General features: G+C 43.6%; 1 protein-coding gene across 6 annotated transcripts in view; it reads right to left on the bottom strand.

Moving 5' to 3' along the window:
- Positions 1–14,790, bottom strand: part of MYRF (myelin regulatory factor) — a 92,405-nt gene that overhangs the window by 27,683 nt on the left and 49,932 nt on the right. For 4 of the 6 annotated variants that reach the window (XM_083416847.1, XM_083416849.1, XM_083416848.1 and 1 more), the window contains exons 4-7: positions 13,280–13,341; positions 8,924–9,248; positions 6,656–6,828; positions 6,128–6,251 (exon numbers count right to left, since the gene is read on the bottom strand). In XM_083416847.1, the coding sequence (XP_083272973.1) occupies positions 6,128–6,251; positions 6,656–6,828; positions 8,924–9,248; positions 13,280–13,341 (684 nt within the window). Of the gene's footprint in view, positions 1–6,127; positions 6,252–6,655; positions 6,829–8,923; positions 9,249–12,840; positions 13,235–13,279; positions 13,342–14,790 lie in introns of those variants that run through there. The other 2 variants (XM_083416851.1, XM_083416852.1) reach the window with 2 other exon arrangements.

Below are 14,790 nucleotides of genomic sequence, written 5' to 3'. Positions count from 1 at the left end.
ACACATACACACAGCTCCCAATATGCCTGGTTTGCTCTGTGGGGAAGGCCTCTCTGCCGCACGGACTGATATACATGAACATAAACTGCAACCAAATAGGTGCAAATCAAATAAAATCAAATAAATGCTGTCGAATTCAGCAGGCCGGCATGATCGAGTTACGGTATATTTTAAGTACTTGTTGGAGGAAATGCACCCTTAAAATTTGATTTTTCTCATTTGAGAAAGAAAAAAAACTCCCATTAATTTCATTTGGGCTTACTTCTTTACAGGCCCAAGTGTAAGAAGAGGCTCCCTACCAAACTGGTCAGTGACAGAGCTCCTGAAGGTCTGCCCTTCCTACTATAAAAACTGAAACTTTATATTTTTAGCCACTAAGGTGTACAGTTTCAATGAGTTTTTGAGGGCTTAGTTAGCACTAGAATTCAACAGAGTCTTTATTAATCACTGGTTGCTTTGGACTACAACTCCCACCAGCGCCAGCCAGCGTTGCCATGGTGACCAGGGCTAGTGGGAGTTGTAGTCTGTTGGGGTTGGGAAGTCTTATTTAACAGATAAATAGTATGTGCTGGTATCTTTAACTCCTTCGGCTTCAGAAAGCTGTAGAGGGGAAGACTTGAACCAAGGGGCTTGATCGTGACAGGAAAAAGGAGGGATTGTTGAAAATAGGAAGGGCTAGCCACTGTTGAAAGAGTCAAAGCTCAAAACAACCACAGTAACAAGTGGGATAGACAAGAAGAACCCAAGATGGCCAGGAATTTCAAAATCCAGTGCAGGATTCTGTGTGTGGCCATGACAAGAACAACATTTCAGTAAGTTGCTTTGGCCTCCAGAGGTCCAAAGCTGGCCATGCACATGCCGACAATCCTCCACAGACATGCCAGCAGCGACTGGATAAACTCTGTTTGCTGTCAGCACCCTTGGGTTGAGCGAACCTGGCAGGCCCTATAAAGAGCCATTTAATTCTTCCTCATAGCAACAGGGGGGACCCTGAGCTGCCAGAGATGTGCCCTGAACGAAAACCAGATGGTGGTCACAGAGTAAGCTACCTTAGCCAGAAAGTATGAGAGGAATTTCTCTCCCCCTCTCCCCCCTTTCCATCACATTTTTGGTGATTCATTGTGCCATTCCCTCCTTCCTACAGCGCTTGCCATTCTGCCCTATCCAAAAGCCAAATTCTTCCCCTTCCACTCCCCCCTCCCAAAAAAGTAGACACACGGTCATTCCTCTTCAGTTCTAAGCTACCTCATCCCTTCTCAAGCTCTTCAGCTAGAATAGATATGGTTTCTGTTTGCCACTGAAATTGTACTGGGCCTCTAGCCATTCACCACTGAAACTTGAGCGAACAAAACTGGCAGCTTCCGCCATTCAATCAAACCACTTTCGCTACCCGGCCCTTTACAAATGGCTCGGCAAATCCAACACGAATCAAGGACCGCAATCTGTTCAAATGAAAGCCCGAATCTTTCTTTTTACAAAACGTGTACAAATGTTTAAAACATGTATTGGGTCAAAATGCAGAGAAATTAAAGGACAGATAATGAAGAAATGAGTGTGAGTTATGAGGTAAAAATGAAAAGGCAAGGGCGGGAGGACAGTAGCGACTCAGAACTGGAGATAAGGGCAGAAAGTTAGCCACCCCCAGAAACGCAATGAGCCATGCTCCTGTCACAGGAGGGTAACAGTATGCACAGAGGCTTCTTTACGAGGCAGATGTCTACGCCCATGGCAACAGATAGCACTACATTTTCCACAGATAAGAGAGGCATCTCACATATTATATTCCACTTTGTCTTAAAGCCAGGATCTCAGAAAAATGTCCTGTTCTTCCAAAGCACATCCTAGCCACCTTGTAAATGAGGAGAGTGTGCCTGAACATTACAATCACTGTGGCATGTAATGCCTGACGCAATTGTAATGCCTAAGCAATTTTTAAAAATGGTATCTTTCACTAAAATTATTAAATCTGAATTGTAAAAGGAGGGGGGAATTGGTGAGGGAAAGCTACCTAGTTGTAGAGTGTGCAAATCATGGGGTCTGAGTGCTTCACAACCTATCTTTCTCCATTTAGAGAAACATGGGCCACAAACTCTTACTTTCTCAGCGAAATTCAAGGAATGGTATATGTATATTTCTTATTTTAAAAATGTTTTATTCTGCATTTATTTCTGCTGCAACAGGGAGGATGGGCGCCTCTAGTTTGTAAAAGTACAACATGGTTTTCATTGAGGGAGAGATTACCCAAGTTAATTATTATAAAAACTATTGCTTTCACCTCACTGAGAGCAGGGGATGTTGCCGAACATGTGCTGCCTACAGCCCATGGAAGGTTAATGGGAAATGGCTATGTTGAAAGCCAAGTCGTTTTTAGCTATCCTCCTCTAAGAATGCCAACATGGTTAAAGAGCCTTGTCAAGGAAGCAGCTAGACTGGAGGCAATGAGAATTCCTTCAGCAAAATAAAGTCATGCCGAAGTGAGAACAATGAATAATATAGTGATGGGGGGAGAGAAACTTCTGTCTCTACTTTCTCCACACCACAATTTATAAACCTCTATCCTGTCCCCTCATACATTACTTCTAAGTGCAGTGGCTCCATCCTTTGATCATCTGGGTTTCACCTTTTCTGCATCTTTTCACTTTTTTGGAGATGAGGCAACCAGAACTTTGCATAGTATTCCAAATGCTGTACAGTTACACCACACATTTATATAAAGGCACTACAAAAACACACAGGGGTAGCTTGTAGGCTGTGAGCCTTCAGTGCAACCTCTTCTTCCTCACACTGCCAAAATTATACTGGAACTCATGTCATTTAGTGGAGTATGAGATTCAGGACACAATCCAAAGTGCTTCCTCACTTGGTGCAGAGTTAAAATTACAGAATTTGCTTCCACATGTTGTGGTGATGGCCCCCAATTTAGAAGGCCATAGAAAGGGAATAGAAAAATCCACAAGAGAGAAGGCTATCAGTAGCTGCTCCAAGACAGCTAATATATACTACCTCCAAGAGGAAGCATGTCTTGGAGCAACAGTTCTGCTTCTGCATCTCAGAGCCTGCTTAACCGCTTATCCTGGTAGACCACAATGGGGAAAAGGATGCTGAGCCTTTGGCTTCTTTGTATGTTCCTTCGAGCAATAAATAAATATATATATTGCCCTACTCCCCTTATATATTCATAGGGAAGGAACGCAGATAAATTACCTTCTGCGAGACCTTGAGAAGGCAGCCCTCAACAATGATGCTGTGCGTGGGCATCCTAGGCCATGCAAGGGCAGCCTCCCTCTTATGCCACAGCTGGCTTGAATGTAAATCACTGGCCCTTTCTCTCCACATTGCTCTCATGAAGCCAGATAATCATCTCATTTTATTTGGTACCACAGACAAGAAAGGCCCTTCCCTCTCTCCCCAAAATGGGGCCAAATAGGAGATACAAGCTGCATAGAAACCCAGGGGCGGGGCGTTCTTGAGAGTAGGCAATTCCCGGAATCTGTCTGACTGCTTGCCAGTTCTCTATCACCTTTGTGGAATGCAGGGAGGATCTGCAGCTGTTTCTCTCCCCCACCCCTTGAACGTTTGTCTCTCCTTCACCCTGGAAGCTGCGCTCATTTGCTTCTCTCTTGCTCTCACCTTACGTGGCTGCCATAGCTTCCCAGGCACATCTTAGCTGGTCACCAAGAGTTTGCCAGTTATCCTGCCTCTGAGCTCTCTGATTCATGCCCTTCAAGGCTCTCTTATCCATATAACAATCACAGAATTGGAGGAGAGCACAAAGGTCATCTAGCCCAACCCCCTGCAATGCAGGAATCTTTTGCCCATGATCCTGAAATTGAGAGTCTCGTGCTCTCCCAACTGAGCTATCCTGCACTGCCTTTGAGCTCAAAATCAGTGCCCAAGGCATCTTAAAACCATTAAAAACAACCTGGTTTAAAGTCCCTCCCTTCCTGTCATTTTTGTTTCCTCTATCTCTGATGCTTCCCGTGTCTAACAATCTTTGCTTGATTACATTCCCCGTGTCCCTGCCAAACCCTTTTTCAATGCCACTTCTAGCTGCTCTTTTCTTACTATTCGCTCTATCCACGTTCCTGCCCCTCCAATCTCTGTCCCTCTCTCTAACACTTTCCTTCTTCAACATTCCCTCTGTGAATCCCACCTCTCCTCCCAGTCAAACCAAGTTATACATGGGTGGAAAAAGTTATTGTTGTGGCCACAGAGCTGGGCCCTGCTACCATTCCCAGAAATCATTCCAAGCCCACTTTTTGGGATGTGTAATCTAAAATGTACATTGGTGAAGCTATTCTGATGAAGATAGGCAACTACATTTGCATGCATTGGCCACCCCTGGTTACCGGTGTCTCCTGCTCTCTCTTTATTGACTTTCCACCATTACAATTCTCACCTAGATTCAGACTGTAAGCTCCTCAAGGCACGAGCTTATGGGTGACATCCAATGGTGTCCTGCTGGCTTCCCATGGGCATCTGGCTGGCCACTGTGAGAACAGGACGCCTGACTAGATGGGCCACGTTTTTATGTTCTTATTTTGTCTGCCCACTTCCAGTTTATTTTCTCTCCAACCCTCTGGTGTAGATTTTGGGGCTGTGTGATGGACTGCAAAGAGGGTGGGGTGGAAGGAGAAGCCCCATTGCAGGAGTGGGCACCTGCTTGTGCCACATAGGATTCCCCCCTGGGTAATTTGCTTATGTTAGCCTACAAAATGCCATGTATACACTTGCTGACCATCATCATTCAGCATAATATGGCTCTAGCTAAGAGATGCTGCCTTTATCTTTAAGTAGTCTAGACTAGACTAAACCCCAACAGATATTAGACCAGTTAAAAGATATCACACCACTTTGTATGCTTCTTTCATATTCATCTTTGATGCACACATCATGGTTATTAGTTCCTTCCTTAAACTTCTGATTGCCTTTGCTTTGCCAGTGCACTCCAACCTGTTTGCTACTTTCTCTGTGTACTCCTTTTCACCTTATCATTTATCTGTTTGAAAAGGGTATATGCTCTCTCCATTATCAGTCAATTTCCCAAGCCTACATTTCCTCACCTATTGTTTGTTTTCATCCCTTTGTTTTTGCTTCTACAGTTAGAATTATTTGAATTTTGCAGTCTTCTCACACGGGGTGTTTCCAGAAGCCAAAAGATATATCATTTTATTTTGCTGCACAAGCATCAAAATGGACTGCCTTCTTAAGAGGGGTCACCTTTGCTGATGAAACCTAACTCCCCTCTCCCTAACCCTTGAGTGCCTGCTCCTGGGGAAACCACTCTTACCCTTTCCCTCTAAACCAGGGGTAGTCAACCTTTCTATACCTACCACCCACTAATGCATCTTTCTTGGTGGTAAAAATTTCCTTATCGCCCACCAGTGCTCGATGGTGGGAGCGATTCAGTTTGTGTCGTAGAACCCCCTACCACCCACCTAGAATCCTGAAACGCCCACTAGTGGGTGGTAGGGACCAGGTTGACAACCCCTGCTCTAAGCAGACAATAGGACAGCATTTTTTAAAAGGCAATTCTCAAAAGGTGACCAGGTAATGGAGAGGCGCAAATGCTATCACTACGTGCCACGCTTCCGAAAGTATAAAAATGACTAAACCCAGAAGTGTCATTGAGATTTCAGAAATCAATGAACAAGCGAACAGTGTTGAAGGAGGAGCAAAAAGGCTAGTGTGCCTTTTCTGTTTTTTTATCAGTTGATAATACACCCATTCAAGATAGCCTTCCACAACTGATTGTCTTGTTTCTGATCGCTGCAGTTTTATTAGTCACATCTTCCTCATTTCTTTCTTTCCCTTTCTGTGTTTTTCTGTTCCAACTGTACAGCAATGGCTGCAGAAAATGTCTTTTAAATGTACTTTGTAGAGCACCTAATAACTGTAAGTGCTTAATAAACAATACTGAAATTTTACTATTGTTAAAATGGTGTAAAGTGGCAATTTAAAGAGGTTCAAAGTTGCGAGGCTTTTCTTGCATGCTATATACACCAGCCTCCAGCTCCTTGCGATTTAATAAGAGCAGTGCTACTCTTGAGCAAATATGAAGGTAAATCAGCTCCATTTCTCTGAGCCAGCATGCAGAGGAGTTTACACAGGCACCATCTCTACTCACAGCTCCTTGTAGTTGGCATCATACAGAGTTGCCCACTTGTTCTGTTGATGTGGCTGCCATTTTATAGACTGGTAATTGGGATCCAAGTAGGAGCCATTTAAGCTGTCATTGTCCTGAATCAGGCCTGCAGCAATAGTAAAATTATGTGTTTACAAAACTGCGTATTTACACCTCATGCAAATAAGCCCTCCTGCTACAAGGGAAATATTCATTCTTGCCCGACCTCCCCATGGCTTTCCCACCACGCAAAACATCCCATGGCTTTTTAATTTCTTGTTTTTTGTAACCAAGGAAAGGAAAATGTTTTTCGTTCTCTGCTCTTTTCAACCTTGGGGAACTGCTTCCACACATTCTGTTTGGTATGAAACAACACATTCTCCCTAGAGACACATGGCTCACACCTTCCTCATTTCTTCCCCATGGCCCCCATTCCTCAGTTTCTCCTCCCATGCACCCACTCTATAGAAATCTTCCCCTTTTGGAACACAAATAACATATGGATGCAGACAATACTACTGGAGACTGTACCTGGTGAGAGCGCCCCCTGCTGATGCCAAGGAGGTGTTTGGGCTCTGTCAGGGTTGAGAGGCACAGACCCTGTCCCTGGCTCCTGCTTTATCATCCCATTAAGCATCTGGGCATTGAGAGTATTTGGGGGCGACTCTGAGTGTTTCCTCTTCTTGGCAGGGTGCACTGGAAGTCTGTGGGGGTCAAACACAGACAACAGATAGTGAGAACATTCCAACTTCACATAAGCCATAAAAATGTAAATATATATATGGGGGGGGGGAGGATTCCAGTGGGTACAGGAGGTGAGCATCAGCCAAGCTCTCACATAATTCTGTAGGTATACAAAGAGTCGCTTGCAAATTGTTGTCTGGTGCTGAAATAGAGGCATATTCTAAACCTGTACATTCCCTCCCTCTGTCCTCACCTGACCCAAGAGGGAAAGAGACAACTGGCAGGTTTCTTCTTAGGTGACTGAGGGGGTGTATCTGTGTCTAGGTTGTACCAGGCTTGAGAATGAAGGTATGGACACATGTGACTGAACCCTCCTCCATACAAACGTTGTTGTTGTTGTTTTAATCCCTGCACACAGAAAACTAGAATACCGTGAGTTATTCCTGGTGAGTGGAACTCACAACTGGGTTGCAGACTGACCTAGGCGTGTCTCACCAACAACACATTACCATTCATAGAATCAAAGAATGGTATATAGTCATCTAGTCCAACCCCTTGCAATGTTTGTACACATCTATGGTAAAAATCAATAAATGGATCTCATAATGCACATTTTGGCTAAAGGTGGATCTTAGGTCTGAACTGGATAATGACTATTGAAGGCAAACATGTCTCTCTCATACGCTAGCTTTCAGTGTGCAGGTATTTGTTTTGCACGGAGAAACATTTTAATGATTTAAGCCCCACCTACAGTTTTATGTATGCCCTGTTTTCAGAAAAAAACAGCTTCCCCACCCCACCCACTGGCCCCGCACACACAACCATGTTTCCCTCATCCCACAGTTAGTTCCAAATGCATGTTCAGATTGCAGAAGCAGTGTGTGGGAAGGGTTAAGTAATCCCTCAGTCCCTGTCTCTACCAAACGCTTCCTCCTCAAACCTGCTCTTGAAGTAAGGTGAGCCATTCGAGGCATGTTACATGCATTTGTGTGTTTTTTCTAGGTCAGCCACAATTGACAAATGTGATAAATAATTAAAGGAGCTTATGTCCTTGGTATGCATGCTGAAGACACTAATCTCTTTAATTGAAAAGGTGTGTGTGTGTGTGTGTGTGTGTGTGTGTGTGTTACTACCATTGCAATAGTTGTTATGCATTATCGAAACAAAAACAGTCTTTAAAATCACTTTTTACAAAAGCAGTTCAATCCTGAATATATTTTCAAACCTCGTCAGGGACTTTGCCTCCAGCTATTAAATCTGAAATCGCACCCCCATGGATCTAGATGCATTAGTGCTGGGATTATGCTCTCCATTATGCCCAGTTGTGGCATACAGGTAATGATATTAATGATATGCTTAAATGTTGAATGTGTAATTTTATGTCTAGAGTCAATGGATAAAACAAACACCATTAGTTGTACTGCTGGATAAGTGTTTAATGGTTCTTGTATTTGTTTAAAAACAAATTAAAAAATTGTTGCCACACACACACTCGTCCCTTGATAAACAGTCCTGTAAGGGGCACATGAGATTTCCAACAGAAGTCTCAGCAATCTTAACAAACCACAATTTGAAGGAATTGTCAGTGGAAGAAAGGACAAAGCTCTGCTTGTCGTATAGCTTTGCCTTTTGTATTTTTTCAGAACGCCAAGAGAACTTGGCTCAATTCTCATTTTGCTGCTCACTCTTTTCAAACTGCACCTCAACAGCATATCATCATAGGCCCCTGACTTACCATATTAGTCCCTGTGACTATTATTGGGCCTCTTGCTATACATGTAATTCAATAGCAAACGCTGCACATTTCTCAATTACTTTAGTTATATTTATTACATTTATATCAAGCTATTGCTGAAAAGGAGCTCAAGATTTTGTACTTGGTTCTCCCCATCCCAATTTTATTTTCACAACAACCCTGTGATCCAGGGTAGGATAGGAGAAAGTGACTAACCCAGGCCACCCAGTGAACTCTACGGCTGAGTGGGCCTTTGAACCTTGGTCTCCCATGTCCAACACTAACCACAAATGTCTGCTAGGATCATAACAAGTCTCAGGGGGCTCAAGTAATGCTTCTGCTCCCTCCCTATCTTGTCCATCATGTCCCTGAGGACTTACTCTGCTCCATGCTGCTGCAGTAGCTGGTGAAGCATCTGTGACTGCTGGGCATGGTGGAGATCTCCAGGTGACATGCCTTGTCCAATAGTGAACTGGGGCATCAGAGACTCAGCCTTCATGTACATGTCCCGCTGCATGCTGGGATAGTGATGGCTGTGTGGCTGCTGGTGTGGGTGAGGTGGTGGTGGTGGTGGTGGTGGAGGCGGCCCTTGGAGGTGGGATGGTGGAGGGGGTGGCGGTGGAGGAGGGGGTGGGTGCTCCAGGCGGGAAGGGGGAGTTATATGACACATATTCTCAGGAGTCATGGTTCGAAGGAGGTGAGGATCTAAAAAGACAGAAAGTCAGTAGATTAATTTGTGCCACACGCATAGCCAGATTATGCTACAGAAAAACATCCCAGTCTCTTTGAACATTCCTCTAGCCTTGGGCAGCCATTCCAGCTGTGTGTTCTGAATGAATACAGTATAAGGCCGCAGATGTGGGTGGCCTTAGGGGGATATTCCAGCCCATTTCCTTACATTTTCAGCACTCACTGACACAATACTACATCTCGAGCCATTTTACTTGGGAGATACATGGTAAAACATGCAGGCAGCCTCACTTCTATTTCATTGTATAGTGAGAAATAAACTCTCTTCTAGTGAGCTGGAATGACGGGCAAACCTTTGACACTTTAAATGCATATCTTGAAATTTCAACTCATTTAAAATTACTAAGATCAAATTTTAAAAAAAGAATTAATTGCTAAATATATAACCAAAGGGCAGCACCGCAAACAGAAACAAATGGGTAATCCAGCAAATACAGGAGAATGACTTCCTGCCCTTCTAAAAATCCAAATGATAAAAATCTGAATCTCCATGCATAAAGGCTCTTCTTCAGCAAGCAGGTAAATTCATTTAAGAAATTTTATGATACTGAGTGCCAAACACAAACAAAAAGCTGTTATGTGACTAGTCTGGTGTATTATAAATGAGAGGTGAAGGGAAGCGGATGCTCTGTATGTTCTCTGTATTTCATGATATATATTTCCAGGCTCACATCAGGCACAATAATCTTGTTGGGACATTCGGAACGTTGAAAGGTGAGCCTTCAATACTTTTTCCTTTACATACTCAGATGTTTGCCTGTTCTTCAGGCTTCTCATAGTACCACTGTTATTGTGTGGAGGTAGGACAAAGAGATTCTTATACAACTAGCTGGCAAAGTTCTTAAAAGTCTCAGGGTGCTGTTCTACTAGCACGTCCTGTCAGTGCAAGGATTTCTGCTTGTGCAAGGGGACATTTCCCCACCCTGCTCTACGTACCCTGCAGCCTTCCCAAACCTGGTCCTAGAACAGATTTAGGGACGTACAAAGGAGAGAAAGGGAGAGACTGTTCCCTTGCCCAAGCAAAAATCCTTGCCCTGGCAGAACATCCACCTTAGAGTTACGTCAGTTTCCCCCCTCAGCAGGCACACATTCAAAGCAGAATGGCTCCCAAACCAGTCCTGGTTCAGGGACCCTCCTTGCTGGGAGTACTAGAAGGTTTCTCTCCTGCTTTGTCTCTCCACAGGGAGAAGTCAGGCTTTCCCTTATCAGAAGGCAGTTTTCTCCCCCACAGCAAGATAGCATGGCACCCTCGCTCCATGGGAATGTCAAAGGGCATCAACACATTGCAGAAATATATGCTCTATGGTCTTGAAAGGAGCAATAACATGACCTCAGATTACACCAGTCCATGGAGTTAAAAATAAAGAGGTTATATATCCATGCAGTTAAAAGCATTAATGGGGCAGTAGAGTCAGAATTGTTGAGTTACGAGAATAAATCTGGCTTAATTTAACAACAACTGTTGCTCAAAGCCACACAAGGACAAAACCTTTCCACCATTATTTACCAACAGCTTTTCTGTTACATTTCATCACTTATTCATACAGAAATATCATCACTAAAGGTAGTTAGAAATGAGTTGAGAATATATACATTCTGAAAAGATTGGTGCTGCTGTTCAGTGTGCCCAGCAGTCAGCCAACTTTGAGTACAAATATAGACCTATTTTGAGGGGTGAGCCCACCATGGATCTCCACCTACCCCTTTTAGGTAAGGAATGCAACTTTCCTCAGAGAACTGAGGTCAGGAGCAGCCAGTTCTCCCCATTTATAGTGGAGTCCATCTGCACAGAGTGCTGACTGGCTGGCTCAGGAGCCAATCACAAAGTCACTGCTCACACACCAGAGCAATGATTACTTAAAAATATATATACTGTAAATATTTTTTTTTTAATTTAAAAAAGGCACAAAGAATGCTGGTGAAAAGTACACCACCAAAGACAGAATTACAGGACTCAGATGGAATGGAGGCTTATTTATGGCCTATTCTCCCAGCTTTTATATGTTTGAAATATAAACATGTTTCCAAAATGAGTTATGAAATACCTGTTTCATTTCAAAACCTTCTTGTGCAGAAGACATTTCAGTGACTTTGGGGGAAATTACTGTTTTTAATAATACACACAAATTAAATCACATGTGGGGGGGGGGGGGTTTAAAGTCAAGACCACGGCAAACTCTCCTTGCTGGGCTTTTATTGATTTCATGCAGAAAGGGTGGCATGGAAGCCTACAGTACATGCAAAGATTTTACATATCTAGGAACAGGCTGTAGGGCATTCACGAAAGCCCTTGACTCAAGTTCACATCCCTCCTTAGTACAACAAAACAGAAGTTTACTTAACTTTGAAGCCTGATTTAAAGTTAAGAATGTAGGGCTCTGGTTTGTCAGGGTATAGGGGTAGCTTTTTAAATTAGCTCTCCTTTGTATCTCAGCTGAATCCAGGATCAAACTGCTCTTAAATCTATAAAAGTTAAAGTAAAATGGAATGGAACTTCACACAAACACAAAATTATCTTATAGAACTCAGTACTACAAGTTGTGTTGACGGCCACCATTGGTCAATGAACTAGACTACAAACTAATATAATTTTCATTTTTGAAAAATGTCAGGCTTTGCATTTTGCTTTGGTGAGACTACAGAAGCCAGTATCAAATGTTTGACATTCACAGGTTAAAAACTGGCTGGGGCAACTGTTATGGCAGAGTGAATATGCAAGCAAGTTGTGGAAAAATATGTTCTTGAAAGCCATATCTTATCTTCCACTTGTAAAAGGCTGACTTGGCTTCCAAATACACCTTGAAACAATGGAGGATTTTTTGAAAACTATGAGACCGCAGAGGCAATAATATATATATATATTGGCACTCTGCATATGCACCAGGACTCACTCTGATCCTGCCCCCTACAACGCCTGAGGTTCTACCTATTCCGCTCTCCAGGATGATGAGAGCAGGATGAAACCATTCAGACTCCCTCTTCTGCTGCCTTGGTGGTGAGGGAAAGCAGTTCACTCTGTGGCAAGTAATCTGGCCTCTTCGCTATATTTAAAGAAGGGCCAGGAGGAATTCCAGGGATTTTTGTAGCGAGATAAACAGAACTCTTGACCTCTTCCATGGAGAAAGGAGAAGTAGCTGCTTCCACTATGAACAGGGCTGAGGTTTTAAAAGAAGGGGCCAGTGGGGAAACATCAGAAAATTCCCGTCAACACACCAACGTATACTCCACCCAATTCTTCTCCCTCTGCTGCTAATTCTCCGGCGTATGAATCTAAATCTCCTGAGAGGAATCTCATTATGGGATGGCAAATGTAGGTAGTGGAAAAAGATTCTACCCTCCCACTTCCCTCTCTTAACTTATATAAAGCTTGGAGAAGGGCAGAGAAAGACTGACTTTGCTTAACAAGTGGGGGGGGGGGGAGGACAACACAGACCCAGCCTCCATCGTGTATCTAAGATTTCTCTGCCTGACACAGGAAACAGAGGAGAGTCTCCCTGTACCAATCGGAGCTAGGAAAAAGGTGGCAGGAGGCTCAGAGCGTACTTACCGTCTAATAGCAAGCTCATGGCAATTTCCTTGCTTTGGTCTTCATTACTGGAATAGGCTTGTTTTTACATAATTCTCCGGAAGTCAACATCTGACAGCACCGCCATCCACAAAACAAGGCTCAAACACTCCATTTTCACTTCTTCACTAGGCAGAAGTCAACAGTTTCCCCATTTTCCTCTTTCAAAAGGTAGATTTACATCTTCCTCTCCCCACACACCTCTTTGTGCTCCTGCTCCTCCCCTCCTCCCCCACTCTTTCCAAAGGGTAGCAGGAAAACAATAGGCGTAAGTCTAGGAATATTTACTAACTGATAATCTCTTCACGTATTGCAGCAGTCTGTTTTTCCCCTGTCCGATAAAGATTTCAGAGCCAACCACTTTTGCCAACCAAAGAAGGGGGGGACGCCGGTGTGCTTGGGCTTGAATCTGAGCACTTACCATTCACCTGCTGGGGGGAGTATGCCTCTGATCCAGAGTCCGGGGGAGAGTCGGGTAAAGTGCTGAAGAGCAATGGAGAAAAAAATAGAGGGAAAGGTCAAACAAGCGTCTTGAGAAATTGATAAGGTGAAAGAATGCAAAATATCCTTCAAACCTTGGGGAGAAGCAACAATTCCACGGATAACCCCACTGCCTGCAGCACCCTCAGCTGGTAGAGATTAACAATGGACTTGTCGTGCATTTTTCTGGAATTGTTCGCCAATACAAATCCTCCTGAGACTGAAGTCAGTCAGTGTGACCTCCTACAGACAGGTCTTCCTGCACAAATTCTCCCTCCAGCGAAAGACCCAACCACTGGCCACTCCCCAAAGTGCCAGGAAGCCCCTCATGTCTAACCCCCTTAACTACTCACTACAGCACCTCCCGATTAAAGAGTTTGGGACTGTTTAAACTCGTATTATTTCACACCCAGCCTATGCTATTCCCACAGTGAGCCCTTTGATTTTATTCATAGGCATCTAACTTCATGGCCATTTTGTTGATCTCCTAATAAGACGCCTCTCTTCGCTCAGCGGCTCTTGCTCAGCTAAAAGAAGCCAAAACAGAAATGTATCTGTTCCCCAGAAAAAGATCATTAACAGATGCAGAGGAGGCTTTTGGGGAATCTGGCTCTGTTACAAAAACTGACCCATCCGAAGAAAAAGCCATGAGTCTAAGGGCCAGATTATCCCAACATCAAGTATACCTGAGGCTACATGTGGAGCCCCTTGCCAGAAATTGACAAAGCTAGCCAGAAGCAGGCAAGAGAAAAGGGTCAGGCCATAGCCACTGCAAAGTAAACCAAAACATTCTATTTAACAACAAGAAAGAATTCTGAGTTTAGAGTTTTTGTTGCTGGTTAGCTTTCTGTCAGAGAATAAGGCACTTTTTACTATTGTCTGACACATTTCAGCAAAAACAGGCATTCCCCAGGGACTTTTCTACAAGAAATGGGACAACAATGAATAAACTATACTTAATCCATTGGGAATTGATTAAGAAGTGCAATAATCCTCAAGCTACTGAAATTAGTTCTCCTTTTTAGTCTTTTACATTGGATGAGTCCCATTTTGCTAACTTCCTGTGTAGCATGTGGTATAAACACCAACAATTGGGAAACACTTGCCTGCGAGTGCTCCAATCGGAGAACAGCCTTTACAAAAGGTGTCATGGGCTTTGAAGACACTTGAACTCAGGACGCAAGGGAGAAACATGCTAAGAGGAAGTCACGCTTGGCAAATCCACACCTTGATCAACTCCTACCTGGAAACCAATGTCCCCACTGTGGAAGGATGTGTGGATCCAGAATTGGCCTCCACAGTAATTACAGACACATTATTAAAATCGTGTTTATGGAAGACAATCTTACTCGGCTACGAGTGATCACCAAAGAAGAAGAAGACTTACAGAGTGCCATTAATATGCACAGTGCTTTGCTGAGTAACAAACAAGTAACAAATATCAGGGGTCTC

This window comes from Podarcis tiliguerta, assembly GCF_965153285.1.
Source record: "Podarcis tiliguerta genome assembly, chromosome: 1".
Classification (NCBI taxonomy): domain Eukaryota; kingdom Metazoa; phylum Chordata; class Lepidosauria; order Squamata; family Lacertidae; genus Podarcis; species Podarcis tiliguerta.
Note: the sequence above shows the minus strand (reverse complement) of the source record. Positions and strands in the feature narration are given on the sequence as shown.